Source organism: Planococcus citri, chromosome 1 (assembly GCF_950023065.1).
Source record: "Planococcus citri chromosome 1, ihPlaCitr1.1, whole genome shotgun sequence".
NCBI classification, from domain to species: domain Eukaryota; kingdom Metazoa; phylum Arthropoda; class Insecta; order Hemiptera; family Pseudococcidae; genus Planococcus; species Planococcus citri.
In genome coordinates this window covers 2,433,080-2,447,706 of record NC_088677.1, presented here as the reverse complement: position 1 = coordinate 2,447,706, position 14,627 = coordinate 2,433,080, and the positions used below count along the sequence as shown (strand labels likewise).

At 38.2% G+C, this 14,627-nt stretch overlaps 2 protein-coding genes across 2 annotated transcripts; both read right to left on the bottom strand.

Moving 5' to 3' along the window:
- Positions 1-703: 703 nt before the first annotated feature.
- LOC135844605 (uncharacterized) lies at positions 704-3,442 on the bottom strand. Its single transcript, XM_065362847.1, has 3 exons — positions 2,672-3,442; positions 2,351-2,590; positions 704-2,242 (listed from the first exon to the last, which is right to left on the bottom strand). The coding sequence occupies exons 1-3, from the start codon at positions 3,399-3,401 to the stop codon at positions 1,101-1,103; spliced, it is 2,112 nt and encodes a 703-aa protein (XP_065218919.1). The 5' UTR covers positions 3,402-3,442; the 3' UTR covers positions 704-1,100.
- Positions 3,010-13,974, bottom strand: LOC135843250 (uncharacterized). Its single transcript, XM_065361073.1, has 4 exons — positions 11,659-13,974; positions 3,606-11,614; positions 3,453-3,527; positions 3,010-3,117 (listed from the first exon to the last, which is right to left on the bottom strand). The coding sequence occupies exons 1-2, from the start codon at positions 13,972-13,974 to the stop codon at positions 5,933-5,935; spliced, it is 7,998 nt and encodes a 2,665-aa protein (XP_065217145.1). The 3' UTR covers positions 3,010-3,117; positions 3,453-3,527; positions 3,606-5,932.
- Between the last annotated feature and the right edge of the window lie 653 nt (positions 13,975-14,627).

Genomic DNA, 14,627 nt, shown 5'->3' with positions numbered 1-14,627 from the left:
ATGTCTGGCAAATTCTATATTTAATCCCTTATCTATTGTAGACAGCATTGTTAGAATAATTGCATTTTAGAAGATGTATTTGTCGATAATTTCTGTCTGTATGCTATTTTTATCCTTGAATAAATAGAATCAATAGAATCAATATCGTGTATTGGTAAATTTTCTTTTTGACGAATTATTTTCCGCAAATTCCACCTTTTCAGCAAATAGAACAAGCTAAACTCTGTCAGGATAGGTAAAATGTACTCGTGGTCATCCTCAAAGCAAAATGAACAATCTCCGAGTTGGTAATTAATTATATCAACGTTGTATGATGTTAAAATAAAGTCGAAATATAATATTTACGCGTTCACGATGAAATAAATAATAGCTGAAACTTCTTTGAAGAGATGAAATCAGGGAACTATGTGTACAAAACGGCTAAATAGAACAAATGGCAATCATTTCCGGTATTATTATTCAAACGACGTATCGTAACATCACCATTCTCTCGAACATATTAAATGATAATTATTTACAGGTTAAAAACTCAAGTAGAATCTTCTCTTTCGAAATGATACGATATAATGAATTACTCTTAGAGATGTGCATTTCTAGTTGATTTTGCATTGTAAGTAATTGAATTAATTGAAGCTGTAATTGAAAAAATGAAACAATAATATTCATGCCATTTTTTTTTTTTTATTTTTATCTTCGGCACAACAAAAGGAACATAACTCACAGCTATTCAAATCTCAATAATAATAGAATCAATATAACATAGAACAAGTAGAAATAATATTTGAATAGGTAATTCAAAACTCAAAAATCAACGAACTTAGAATTAATAGAACTAATATAAACTGGTAGTTTCGTAAATACCTGTTAGTAAGAAAAATGCGACTAAAAAATCCAAAGTAGATAATACACGAAGACATGTAAAAAGAATAAAGATGATATCGAAAATAACAGGCTTTGACAAGGAGGTAACATCGAATACTCAGCCGAATCGCCATGTCTTCGTCGTAAACTTAGAAATAATAGAAAAAATAACAAAATTCACAAATTCAAACAACGAAAAAACAGAAAACGAAAGATTTACGCAAATGACGGGTATAGAATTAATCGAAATAACGCAACATATGAGCCAAACGGTAAATAATATCAAAGTGCACGAACGGATGCGCATATATGATGCCTGCGAGGTCAGCATGGTAAGGCTGGACGCGATCTACTGTTTCTTCCAAAAATTGCAGATAGGTAACGCGAGATCTGTCTAATTGAGGTAAAATTCCTCGCTGCCATTCGCGGTAAGATCGACGAGTCTCCGCATCTGGTCGTCGGTCAGCAATGATTATCGGGAGGATGAGAATTCGCTCCACGCGCTGGTCTAACAAAAATTGAATCAACGCTGACGTGTTTATTCTGGCCGTGTGCTCGGACTCAAGCGTTAGGTCGTGTCCACCCATGGCCACTACGCAGAATCGAGGTATGTTACGAGCATGCTGTTGAATGTTATGGCGAAGGCGTTTGGCCGAAAGAAAACTTCCTGCGAAGCGGCTACGGTCCCAGCGACTTTTCAACGTTGGATCTCGTCTCAGCGGTTCTCTCGCAACACCGTGAGCAAGACCGTCGCCAATCACCCACCATCCGTTCAGGAAAATATGGGTGGTTGGACGGCGGTCGTCCGGTGACCAGCTCGTGTAAACTGAGGAGTACATTTGCTGACTATGCAAAGTATACTCGTGACGAAGCTCGCGCTGAATCTGCGGGTTGAAAGTATAGCCAGACTGGTTCAAAATAGCCATAATATTTCCACGTCGATGTGGAAATACAGCGCTCTGGACGCCACCATCGTAGACGCGTATTTCGCGCCTCGTTCTAAAGTCTTCGTACGGGGCATCTTCATCATCTAACAGCGGTTGGCCTCGAAGTTGATGGTCATTACGCTGTTCGGTCGCATTCCGCATAACGTGGTTTACCAAGACGTTATTGGAGTTGTAAAATGAAGAGAAAACGTTACGTGCACTAGGCCGGAAAGGCTCGCGAAATCGCGACGGTCCGGCAACGTTTCCTACTTCTCCCAGTTCTGGCGCTACTAAAACTGGTCCAGAATTCGATGGGTGAGGCTCCTCGAGGTTTATATCGTCGAGATTAGGAGCGGATGGAGCTGGAGCATTGACCGCAGTTGGAACCGACTCTGGAATTACACCATCTTGAGCATCTCGCTCTTGGTCCATACGGCGTTGCATCTCACGTTCTTCTGGAGAATAAATAGAATTAATTAGAAACAATTGATCAAAATCACGATTAGGTAAAGTGATTTTAGAGTTTGAGATGCGTAAATTTGCAATAGAATTAATAGAATTACCGTTCGGTTGAACAAATCCTTCCGCAAATGCTCGATCGATTGGTTCATTAAGGTCGTTGCGCTCATCGACGTCTTGGCAATCGGTGGTTGCGTTATCGTTATTTGCGTAATTCTCTGGAGCTTGATCATCCTGATTTTCATTTCCAGCAGCTCGATTATCGTGATTTACCATTTGCTGCTGTGCATCACCGATGTCGTCGTCGTCATCATTATCTCGATGGTTGAGATCATCTTCGAAATCTGGGATAATAAAACGAGTATCGATGATGAAATTACTCCATCTTGGAATATATCGATGTGGGCTATAATCAATATAATTACCTTGGTAATCCTGCGCTGGTCGCCTAAGTCGAGTAATTTCGCGTTCTAAATCTGCGATTCTTCCGGTCATAATTTCATTCTGCGCTACCGCATCACGAAGCGAATCATTTAATGCATTGATGCGCTCACGCTGAAAATCAATCGTGTCGCTGAGATTTGCGATTCTTTGCCGGTGTCCAGAGTTGGTGCAAATATTGTCAGGCGTCTCGTAGCGGAAAATAACACTGTGATAGTGTTGTCGAATCAAAACCGCGCCGCAACTTCGATGTTGACATTTTGCGGGGAGATAGCGGTAATTACCGGCGGGCGTACGCTGCTCAGTTAAGCTTTTAACGCACTCGCGATGATAAGTATGTGGACAGGTTTCATTTCGTACAGTTTCTTGTCCTGCCACGAACTCCTCCCCGCAGTACTGGCATACTGGAACACGATACCTTTCCATTGGCCTAGAGGACAGAAAAGAATCAGTGTCAGATGAGTTATCGCTGGAATCTTCGATGCTTATAGATTTGATAAAATCCGTTGGAAAATCTAATCGAGAAAAGTTAGGTTCGTATACACGTATATCATCCATATAGAAAGTATTACACAGCGAATCAAAAGTATTTTCCCATAGCCCTTCTTTAAATCTGGCTCGATCAAATTCGCGCTGTCTTAAGAAAGATGAAGTTTCTGGCTTCTTGAATGAGTATTGATTGCCATTCCATGTGATAAATTTATGAATATTCATATCGATAATAGAATTAATAGAAGTAATAGAATAAATGGAAATAATCAATACCTTTTTCACGAAAATCGTAGCGAACAAACGAACAAATCTCAGCAAAACAACCAATGATATAGCAGAACGAATAAACTGGAGAAATAGCAGTGCGTAAGTACAAGTTTCACGAGCGAAATAGAAATAATATGAATAAATAGCTGGTCAATTTACCTTTCCGCAGATTTCGGTTCAATAATCTTCGAACAAATTAATATCTTCGTCAATTGAAACAATTAATCACAGCAAATAGGTTCGATGCTAAATGAACAAAATAGAATGAATAGAATTAATCGTTCGTCTGGATTTTTGGTTGAAATAGAATTAATGTATCGTACCAGTAACAAAACGAAGCTGGATCATATCGTGAATAAATTCTTGAACAATTCGGTTCATCAATCAACGAAAATCTGCGATGAAACACTCAGATTAATAAATTGACGATTAAAACAGCAATGTACTAAGGCTAGCTATTTAAAACACACGTACAGAACCGAAGTAAATGTTGAATTTTGATTTACTCTTTCCCAAATTTGAAAGATTATTTCAAATAGAACAAATAGAAAAAATAGCACGTGAAAATTTCGTAATTATCTTCAATTTGAATTAATTATTAAAACAATGGCTGTCTAGGTAGCCTAAAGCACGTGGTGAGATGGTAGGTACGAAGGTACGTGTGTTTTACAGCAGAATCGGTAAATTGTGCAAATTATAAATGGTGAAATCAATACTTGTACTTACAATTCAATTGAATAAATTATTCTCCAGGTATTGCGACGTATTTTTCGCGTTGAACACACGAGATGGCGAACAAATGGCTGGAATTTTTCAAACTAGTTTAAATAATCGAACAAATATGAAAAAAATAGAGTAAACGAACCAAGAAAATACAGCACTGCGTAAATCTTACCGATTATAGAAATAATAAGAACGAAATTAAACTTTGAAAGAATAGAAAAAATTTCACCACGTTAGAGATGCACGCACTAAACACAAAGAGAAGCAAAAGTCAAATGATGAAATGGTTGGTTCGATGCGTATGCTTTGGCTGTCGTTGCTATTTCGAGGAATCAAGATAAGGATCATTTGTACTCGAAGCCTGATTTCTTATCGCAACTCCCTTCCCTCTGTACCTATAATATCGGTTTGCGACAGTCTATTTTCATATACTAAGCAAAAGTTTGCTTGTCGATGATGGTTAGGCGTAGCTCGGTTCATGGATAAAAATAGAAGAAATATTTACAAGGTCGTATTTTTGTTGATTTTATTTGATAGATTAAAATAGAAATAATACACGATTAATAAGATGAAAATAAAATTACATTTCTTCGCCTGGAAAAAATACGCGATATGTACATGATGAATAAATTGAACAAATATCAATCAACCGGAAATTGCGCAAATATCGGTCGAATTCATAGTTGGTTAGCTTCTTCTAAAGATTGAGTGAATTTCACGATGCGGTATGCGAGTTCAGCGTATATTAGCGGGTTTGAGTAATAATTTCCAGCTCCGTCTTTGTAGAAAGGATCAGCTCTATCTGAAATTTCTTCTAGGCTAGTCGCATATTTCAAAATTTGTGGGTCCATTGCGATTAAATCGGTACGAAGCCATTTTCGAAATTTTCCCCGGAGCGAGTGATCTGGCAGAATATTTGAATTAATATTTGGTAAAATTAAGATGTCTTCGACGCCTTGATCCAATAGAAAAGCAATCAGCTCCTTTGTGTTATAACAGCATTTATTGAACGTTTCTTTCAGTAAATCATGGCAGCCAATAGATAGGATGATTCTTTTTGGAACTAGGATTTTATGATGCTTGATGTTATGCATCAAACGCTTCGCTGAAATATTTGTACCGGACACCTTTGAATTATCCCACATCTTTATAACTCTTTTTTCTTCTTTGACAGCATATCTTGCGATTGCATGCGCGATGCCGTCGCCAATCAGCCACCAGCCGTTAATGAAACAATGCATAATGTGCATACCGTCGTACCTGCTTAATGAAATGTAGCGGCTTATGTAGAAATGCTGCTGAGCATACGTGTAGTGGTCTTGATAATCTGGCGGCATAATTGGACCGTAATCGCAATTTTCATTAACCAATTTGTCTTCTAAATTATCCCATGTAATTGGGAGAAAAACATCTTGATAGCTGCCATCAAAGCGACGAATTCTGACGATATTTTCAGCTTTATTTACGTATCGAAGTGGATAGCAATTGTCCAATGGGTACATTTTTCCAGAAATAGAAATAATAGAAGAAATAGAAATAATAGAATAAATTAAAATTTTTCTTCTTAGATGAAATGATATTTACACAGGTCTGCAGCAATGAATAATTTCATACGAATCAATAGAATGAATAGAATAAATAGTGGTAGATCAATATTTTATTTGTATTGGGATATTCGTGAGCAAGAGATGTTAGCTGAAGTCGGTTGAAAAATATAATAAACAGCTTTTGAAATGAAACTTGCGAGGTAGGTAGAAAAATAATCAACATGTTAGGACTGGAGGGTCGGAGGGCATTTGCGACCAATCAGGAAGCTCGGATAACAACTCAACGAATTTCATTCGCTGCTCATGATCGAGCAGGTTCAGAATCAAAGAATTAACGTGTTTAAAACGCCTTCTACCTGTCCGCGGCCCGTCTTCAGGTGCGTCAGTACCTTCGTCGTAATTGATATTTTCGCGCTTGCGCATATTATATCGCAAATTAGCTTGCTGTTGAATATTTTCGCGAGATTTTTCATCTGGAACTACCTGAGATAAAACAGCATCAAATTGTTTGGAATCATATTCATTATTTTTCTTACGAAACCGCTTACGAATCTGAGTAAATTGATCTAATTTTTCCTCCTCGTTCATTTCGCTGAATTTGCGAGTTTTCTTCTTTGGTGGAGCTTCTAGCTCTTTAATAAAGTTTTCCAGCAAATCTCGATGCTCAGCAAATTGCTTCATTCTTTTCTGTAAGGAGCGATCATCGTATTTGGAGCGCAATTTTGGTTCTTCGCGTAGCTGCTTAAGATGATGTAGGTTGAGGTAGGTCGTAATTTGACGTACGTTGATAAGCCTCTTATCAGTCTTGTCAGCAATTTTTTGAACTTCGTAACAATTTTTCCCCGCGTGAGCCACCACTACATATGGCCCAAACCTTTTTGGAAAAAGTTTAGCTGAAGCTCCTTTGTCTGCGGATGATAGCCTGTGATTGGTTATCATAACAAGTTCTCCTGGTTTAAATATTCGCGGATCACCAAAACGCTTATTATGTTTTTGCTCCCGGGATTGAAAATCTAGCTCACGCTGCTCCTTGATATATCTGATAAGAACTTGATGATTCGTAAGTTTATCAGCTGCTGCGATGTCAAATTCAGTAGTATATACAGCTTTACGAGCGAGTCTATCAGCGGTGAAGTTGCCAAAATCAGTCTCTCGCGCATAAACATGAGTAAGTTCAAATAAATCAAATTGAGATTTTAGCTGGATGATTTCTTTAAATATTTCTTGATGATGAACTGGCTTCTTTGCAGAGTTTTTCCAGTCGTTATCAGTCCATTTAGAAAAAGTATCATTGACAGCTGATGTCAGGTATCGGGAATCAGAAATTACGTGTAATCGAGTAATTCCTTGCTTAATAGCAATTTTCATTGCGGTAAGTAGAGCAATAGCCTCAGCTAGGTTATTAGTAGGTGTGTAATTTTCGTGCTTGATTCTTTCGGAAACATTTTGTTTACCCTCAGGATGCCAGCATATACCGATTCCAGCGATAGCGTCATATGAACCGTTGTTAGCGCAAGCGCCGTCGATCGATACCCAAACAACGTTATCAACAGAAGTGTAAACATTGTTGAGTAGGTCAAGTTTCGAGTTCATTAAATCTTCGCTAGTGATAGATGGTAAATCTTGACGTTCTTTCTTCTCCAGTAATTTGCGTAAATGATATTTGGCATTGAATGTTACTCTTCCAGTAGGAAGGTCGGTTTCAAATTCTGCAATTTGCCATACTTCGTCTGGAGGAACGTTGACATCATTCGGCGTATTATTAATTTCTTCTTCAATTTCCTTGACGTAAGTACTCCATCCATGGTGTGAATACGCACCATCTGCATTGACATTCATTTTAATCCGTAAACGGTCTCCAATAATGCGCATAGTTCTCTCAACCAAGTTTGATTGAGGATTGTGCGCTGTTGAGTGTCCAATTGCTATCTTGTATTTCTTCAACAATTTACGCCAAATCTTGTTGGTAAATTGTGTAGCGTTATCTGTGATTATTTTACGAATTTTATGCTCTTTTGAATGAATCTCTTTAATTACAGCTTCCATAGCGCTGGCAACAGTTTGCTGGAGAATATCTTGAAGTGGTGATAACCAAACCTTTCCGGACAATACATCTTTCGATACCAAAAGATATTTCGGCTGATTGGAATAATTTGAAATCGGTCCAAGAATGTCTACCGAGATTACATCAGCAAGTCCGTATGAATTAGTGTATCCAAATTCGAGTGGTTTCTTTTCTGAATAAGTTTTATTTGCTTTACAGTGCAAACACTCGCTGGTGATAAAACGAATAAAATGCTTCGCATTGGATGAGTAGTACATACGACGGAAAATAGCTTTGAGCTTGTTAGCTCCAACGTGGCCGTAAGTCTCATGAAGAAATAGAATCATGTCTTTGAAGATTTCGTCGGGCAGCACTGGAACACGGCTCTCATCTGGGTAATTGAAAATTAATGTTTCTTTGTTATCAATCACTTCAATTGAATAACGTTTAGCTAGGTTATTTTTAATTTGTACTCCTCTCGCATCTAAAAATTCATCTGGTGTTTTTAATCGACGAAAAATATCTGCGCATTTTGGATCACGTTTCTGAAATAAACTGAGACGATTGAGATAATCCAATAAATGAGAACGAATACGCAGTGAGAGGTCATTTTCTTCGGTAATGAAATTGGAACAATTCGCACTGTTAATAGTTAGTTCGGGAGCCTGCATTCCGAACCATTTCTTGTGTCTTCTTCGTAGGTCGTAAATCAAATTGTAGCAGTTAAATAACGTAATCCATCCAGCGGCTTTTCTGTGAACCTCTGCGATGGTCTCGAATTTATGTACAATTGAAAGTAAATCGCTACGAACATGAATTGTTCTGCCATGGAGCCATAGTTGTAGTTTTTTGATGCTTTTGGCCAAGGTATACATTTCTCGTTCAATTAAAGTATACTTCTTTTGGTGCGGCTTAAAACTATGGCTGGTAAATAGAATAATTTCGTCTTGTCCTTCGTAATTTTGATACAAAACAGCATTCATGGCATCATTAGATGTATAAGTATCTAGGTACAGGTCGATCTTGTCTCTTGCTGGAACTAATTCGAAGTCTTTTGTATATTCTTGCTTCAATTTCTCGATAGCTGCATCTTGCCTAGGCCCCCATTCGAAGGGTACGTTATCGCAGGTTAACTCATACAAAGGTGCAATAATTTGTTGATATTGAGGAATAAATCTTCGATATAATCCGGTCAAGCCAATTAGCTCGAGAATCTCGATTTTATTCTTGAGAACAAATTTTCCACGCTTAGTGTGCTTCGCGATGTAATCGTTGAATTTGTCAATTTTACATGACTGCTTTGAAATTCTGCCAGGGCTAAGATCGAATCCTAAATGCTCAGTTTTTCCTTTGAAAAATGTAGTCTTTTTCGCATTCAAACGTAGATTGTTGATTCGTAGAATAGTAAGAACTTCCACCAATAATTCCAGCATATATTCGAATGTTGCAGAGCGAAGAAGAATATCGTCGACGTATTTGGTGATTCCAGCTTTATCCGGGATAATATCGTTGACCATATTTACGAAGAGCGCTGATGAAATTTTCAAGCCGTACGGCAAACGAATAAATTGATAAACGCGTCCATCGACTTGAAATGCGCAATACTTGCGTGAAAATTCATCCATTACCAACTGCCAAAATCCTGATACGAAATCGAGCGTACAAAACAGCTTTGCTTCAGCATCTTGAGTAATAATCCTGTCAAGTAAACCAGCTTCATTGTAATTCTCTGCTAATATTGGATTTAAATCCACAGGATTCAAGCAAACGCGGATTTCCCCGCTTTTCTTGACGTTGACTACTATGGGGTTTACATAAGTTGAATCTGAAGGTTCAATGACATTTGTTGCCATCATTACTTGAAGTTCCTTACGTAAGTCATTCATTAATTTCTTTGATGGATTATACTTAGCTCCTCTGTATCGAATATCTTTAGTTGGAATGTTGAATTTTAATCGAACTCTTTTTCCGGTATATTTTCCAGGAAATTTCGAAAATACGTCACGAAATTCGCTCAAAACATCGAAAGCTCGTTCAGCTTGCGTAACAGTGATTCTTCCAGCAGTAACAGCATCTTGAAGGTCAGCTTCCAGTCGTTCAATAAATATATCTGGACCGTCGTCTATAACTCCATCAGGTAATCGGTGATAATTGCTAAACATATCTGTTCGCCGTAAAATGTTGTTCATTTCTAATCTGTATTCATCTTTCAGTTTCCCGCCGAAAATATTCAGCTTACCTTCGTATTGCTCAGGCGTCAAAAAGTCTACCACTTCAGTATGTACTTTTGTAGATGGTCTGCAGAGTGCTTTTCGGCGCTTAATTCTTGGTTCAATCCCAAGATACTCCATCGACTGGGTTCCAATTAAGAATACGTGATTACAGCCTTTCAGCACATAAAAAGGTATTTTCAGTGCGTGTTTTCCAAAGTATAATGTCGGTACAATAATGTATCTTGCTGTTTCAGCTTCTTTCGAATCAGCTAAAATACAAACAGCTGGATTCTCTAGCTCGATAAAATCCAATTCATCGGAATGGTGTCGAATCAGGTGTAAAGCTGTTTCCTCTGACATTATATTTGGCACTGCCCCAGAGTCAAGCTGGGCTGGATAACAGGAATTTCCAAGTCGTAGTGGAATTACGCAGGTAATGGTGTCATTTCTTTCGTGTAATAATTGCGATTTTAAATTATCGTTCATTTCGGAGACTTTTATTGGTACTTTCGTGAAAGATGATGATTTCAAGGCGTTTTGTTCTTCTTGATTTACAGATATGCGATTTACCATGTTAACTGAGAATGCTGGAAAATAACGGTATTCGGGAGAAGAAGACTGGGATTCTTCGTCTTCAGCCTGCTCATCTTCCTGCGCTGAATCGTGCGGAGCATCCGTAGTGGAGGCATTTGTTTCGGAAGCATTTGCGTCGGGCATACCGGAAATGTCATGCGAGTTATCTGTTGTCTCGGTGAGAGTGTCTGATGTATCGCTGGCAGATTGATTTAAGGTATGTATCATTTCAGCTGCAGCTTCCTTATTAGGACAGTCTAATATTTCTTGAATTAATTTTAATGAATTCGCTGTCATATGTTGTAGTGAGCCATCTGGTCGAGCAACAAACCGAGCATTCGGGTCATCTTCGGTAGTCAAATCAGTAATGGTTACAGGATCACGTGAATCCATGAAGCGCTTGGTTGGATCACAGAAAGTTTCAAGAAACTCAAGAATTCTTTCTCGTCCGGTAATTCCAAGGTTGTAATAATCGCCTTTGTCGTTTAAATAGAAACAATTTTTATCAGGAATCACGTTGTCATTTTCATCGCAGGCTACGGTATACTTGGTTCCAACGAGTATATTTTCCACTACTTCAGCGAAGAATATTGCTGGATACAGCGAATAGCGTACGTTGCGAGTTGAACAGACATCTAGAAGGATATGACGAAAATCGAGCCATCTCTTGAATGAAGTTGTTGGTTCATCTCCAGCTTTCGGACGAACTGGAGGAAATATTACGAGTATGTCTTTAAATTGTTTATTTACTAGTAGTCGAATTATTCTATCGAAATAATTCTGAACGTATTTCATATCGATCGATGAATTATTCAGCTCAAAATCGCCCATCGAAATTAATACATGTTGTTTGGTGAATGAAGCGTTTTCAATTTCATGAGCTAATTCTTTCAATAAAATAACCTCTTTTAAATAAGGTTTTTTATCGAAGTCTAGTTCTGGCATTCCATATTTGATATAATAAGCCAGACCATCACCAATAATTTCGTAGTCATCGAGTGCTGATGGAATTCGATCGAAAGTAATAGAATTAATAGAATTAATTACAACTCCTCGTCCCCCGCTTGGCTCGCAGGGGACCTCCTCAAGTTTTTTGGCTTGACAACTTCAACTTCAGATTCTTCGCCGTCAGAGCTTGAGTCAGTATCTAGCTCCTGATGATTTTCTTCTTCTTCTTCCTGATTGTCCATTAATGACTGATAAATATAGGTGCACTTTTCCAAATCTTCGGCAGTGATACCTAAGGAATTCAAATATTTGGTTGGAAAACGGAATGAAGGTTTCTTCGGTGGTTGTTTAGAGTCTTTGGATGCCCCAGTGCCGGCGTTAGTACCACTGGTACTTGGTATAGCGTCGTTAGCTTTCGGGGCGCTTTTTCCCTTATTTCCAAGTTTATTGAACAAATTTTTAATCGCACGTCGATCAGTATTTCGGTTCGGAGTGGACATATATGGCGGTACCCAAAATTTAGTATAAGGAGGAATGGTTTGATCGTTAACTTCAGCGTTGGCATTAACGTATTCTTCATGTCGACGCATAACTTGCAGTTTTTTCTTAAATCTGATGCGGTCTTCTTTGCATTCGGTGAATTCAAATCTCAAATCCTTCGGTACTTTTAGATAGACAGTGTCCAGCAGCATTGCATCAGTAATATCGGAGTCAGCCAATACATTGAACCACTTGAGTAAAATTCCAGCTATTTTCTTCGATGATTTCTGATTAAACTGCATTTTGAGAAAGTGACTTCTGGCATTATTTTGTTCAACGCCATCCCAAACTTTCTGTACAAATCCATCACGATATTTGAGATATGGTAATTTTGGATTAACGTGCTCCTTATACGCCTTGGCTTCATCGCTTTGAATAATTTGCGCAAATAAATTACGATACTGAAATTCGCTAGCGCGCTGTTCTCGCATAAAATGTTCGAATTTCTCAATGAAGCTCATTACTTCATATTTGTTGGTATTATCGTAATAAATATCAGCTTCGCGTAGATGTTTAGCTTTAAGATTCATTTTTCCTTCGAGGAATTCTAAATCATACCGCAATGTACGTTGACGAGGTTTAACTCCAGTGTCTTTTGTTTTAGATTTATTTCTACGAGCAAATACACCGGATTCATTGAATGGATTAATATTTCCACCGCCATCGTCGTCGTCATCGTCGCTGCTGTCATCATTGTTTCTTCGCGAACTGGAATCATGTCCACCGCTAGAACCTCCAGGATCTGAACCGCGCTCGTTATTTCGAGTAGTAGTGGATACTTCGTTACCAATTAGTAAAATATCAGGATCTCTGGACGGATACTTACCGTGTACATTGTAATAGAATAAATCGTCGACAGAATACGTAAGTTCAGTTGTTGTATCTTGAATCATATCGGTTTTTCTGTCAATTCTTACGGTATCTTTCTTTAAAGATTCAAACATCTTGTCGTACATTCCAAATTTACGCGAGGCTTTTCCCAATTCTTCAGTCAAATATTTCTCCAGATTTTTATGATCTGATGAGCGTTGTTCTTGAAAAGTAAAATACACATCTTTGAGATCTCCTCTCGTGGTCGAAATTCCAACTTCAAGACCTTTGATGCGATCCTTAACTGCAGATGTTCGAGCAGCCCATCCGGTATTTTCTCTCTTGATCCAGTCAATAATTCCTTGAGCGTGAGCCAAAGATACAGCTTGATCATTTTCCGGTAGTACATACTCAGCTACCTCAACAGCAGGATAAGGTGCCTCAGGATTAAAATCATCAAAACAATATACTCGGCCAGCATCTTGATCGACGTCATTATTTTCATTTTCATTTGCCCCAGCCTCAGCATCAGTATTCACCGCGACGTTACGAGTTCTAGGTCTTCCTTCACCGTTGTCAATTTCTTCCTCAGCGTCAGGATCAGCTTGAGGGATTCTTCGAATAACTGCTGGAGGGGGGACCTGTAAATTTATTTCTGGAACGTCTCCAAACATGTCAATCCAATGATAAGTTTCTTGAAGTTCTTCGAATTCATTTTGGGTAGCGTCGGGATCGTTGTCGTCTTCGACAACAGTTGACAAATTAACACGTGTGGGCTGGGTTTCCACTGTTCTTCTTGGAGTGGAAGTCGAGGGCTCGAGTATAGTTCCGTCTGGAAGAGTGTATCGAACTTTCTTCTTTCCGCCTTCAGTAGAAATAATTGGACTAGCAATCACTGATTGCTGCTCAGGAGTAGCCTTCTTTTTTGAAGCGTAAAATCTCTGGGTTTCGGTAATAAATCTCGACGTTGCTCCTCGCTCAGAACTTTGAGTCGGATGTCCGAGTTCTGCATTTCTTCGAGCAGTAGCGCGAGTCCATGGCTGACGCGTTGGCTGCGCTTGAGGTTTTGGACGAGTCGAGGTTTTTCTTGATTTTCCATTAGGATTATGCACTGGATCGCCGTTGCTCATTTTTTTTTTGAATTAGTACTTGCGTAAATTGCTGGAGTAGTGTAATTTATGAATAAATTAATCGTCGAAGTTATTCCTGTTATTACGTACGATGAAATATAGAATTAATTGAATCTTTATTAGAATGAATAGAATTAAATAGGTGTTGTCGTATAATGTTTCAGGAATACTTACGTAGCTGAAAAGCGAGCTGATTAATTTCTCGAAGAGTTCAGATAAATACAGCACTCCCAATATTACAGCAAGTAGAAAAAATACAATTTGGCAAGGTAAGCGCAAATGTGTCCAGAGAAGTATCCACATCAATAGAATTAATATTTTATTTATTTTCCAGTTTCGAAGGCGCTGATTGGTAACGTAGAACTAATAACTCAATAATACTCGCCGCGTCGTATTTAGTAACTAATAATTAAAACAGATATCGAAATAATATCCCAATTCTGGAAAAACAATAATATTCGTAGGAATATTTTCCCCAAGTTCGCAATGATAGAATTAATAGAATTAATTACGTGGATTAATTGCGCAAATAACAGCAGTCGAATTAATATTCAGGAACTATGGTATATTTGAGTTCCGTTTGACTGGTTCTAAAATATTGAAAAAATTCAAAGTCTTGAAATTGAAACAATATTCGAAAGAATAGAACGAAT

What these genes read in the sequence shown, in the direction of transcription:
- LOC135844605 (XM_065362847.1), bottom strand. Translation starts at nt 3,401, where the DNA reads ATGAATATTCATAAATTTATCACATGGAATGGCAATCAATACTCATTC. An exon ending in ACCAGCGCAGGATTACCAAG is followed by an intron (nt 2,591 to 2,671) that starts GTAATTATATTG and finishes TTATTATCCCAG; the next exon opens with ATTTCGAAGATGATCTCAAC. An exon ending in AGGATTTGTTCAACCGAACG is followed by an intron (nt 2,243 to 2,350) that starts GTAATTCTATTA and finishes TTTATTCTCCAG; the next exon opens with AAGAACGTGAGATGCAACGC.
- LOC135843250 (XM_065361073.1), bottom strand. Translation starts at nt 13,974, where the DNA reads ATGAGCAACGGCGATCCAGTGCATAATCCTAATGGAAAATCAAGAAAA. An exon ending in CTGACGGCGAAGAATCTGAA is followed by an intron (nt 11,615 to 11,658) that starts GTTGAAGTTGTC and finishes GTCCCCTGCGAG; the next exon opens with CCAAGCGGGGGACGAGGAGT.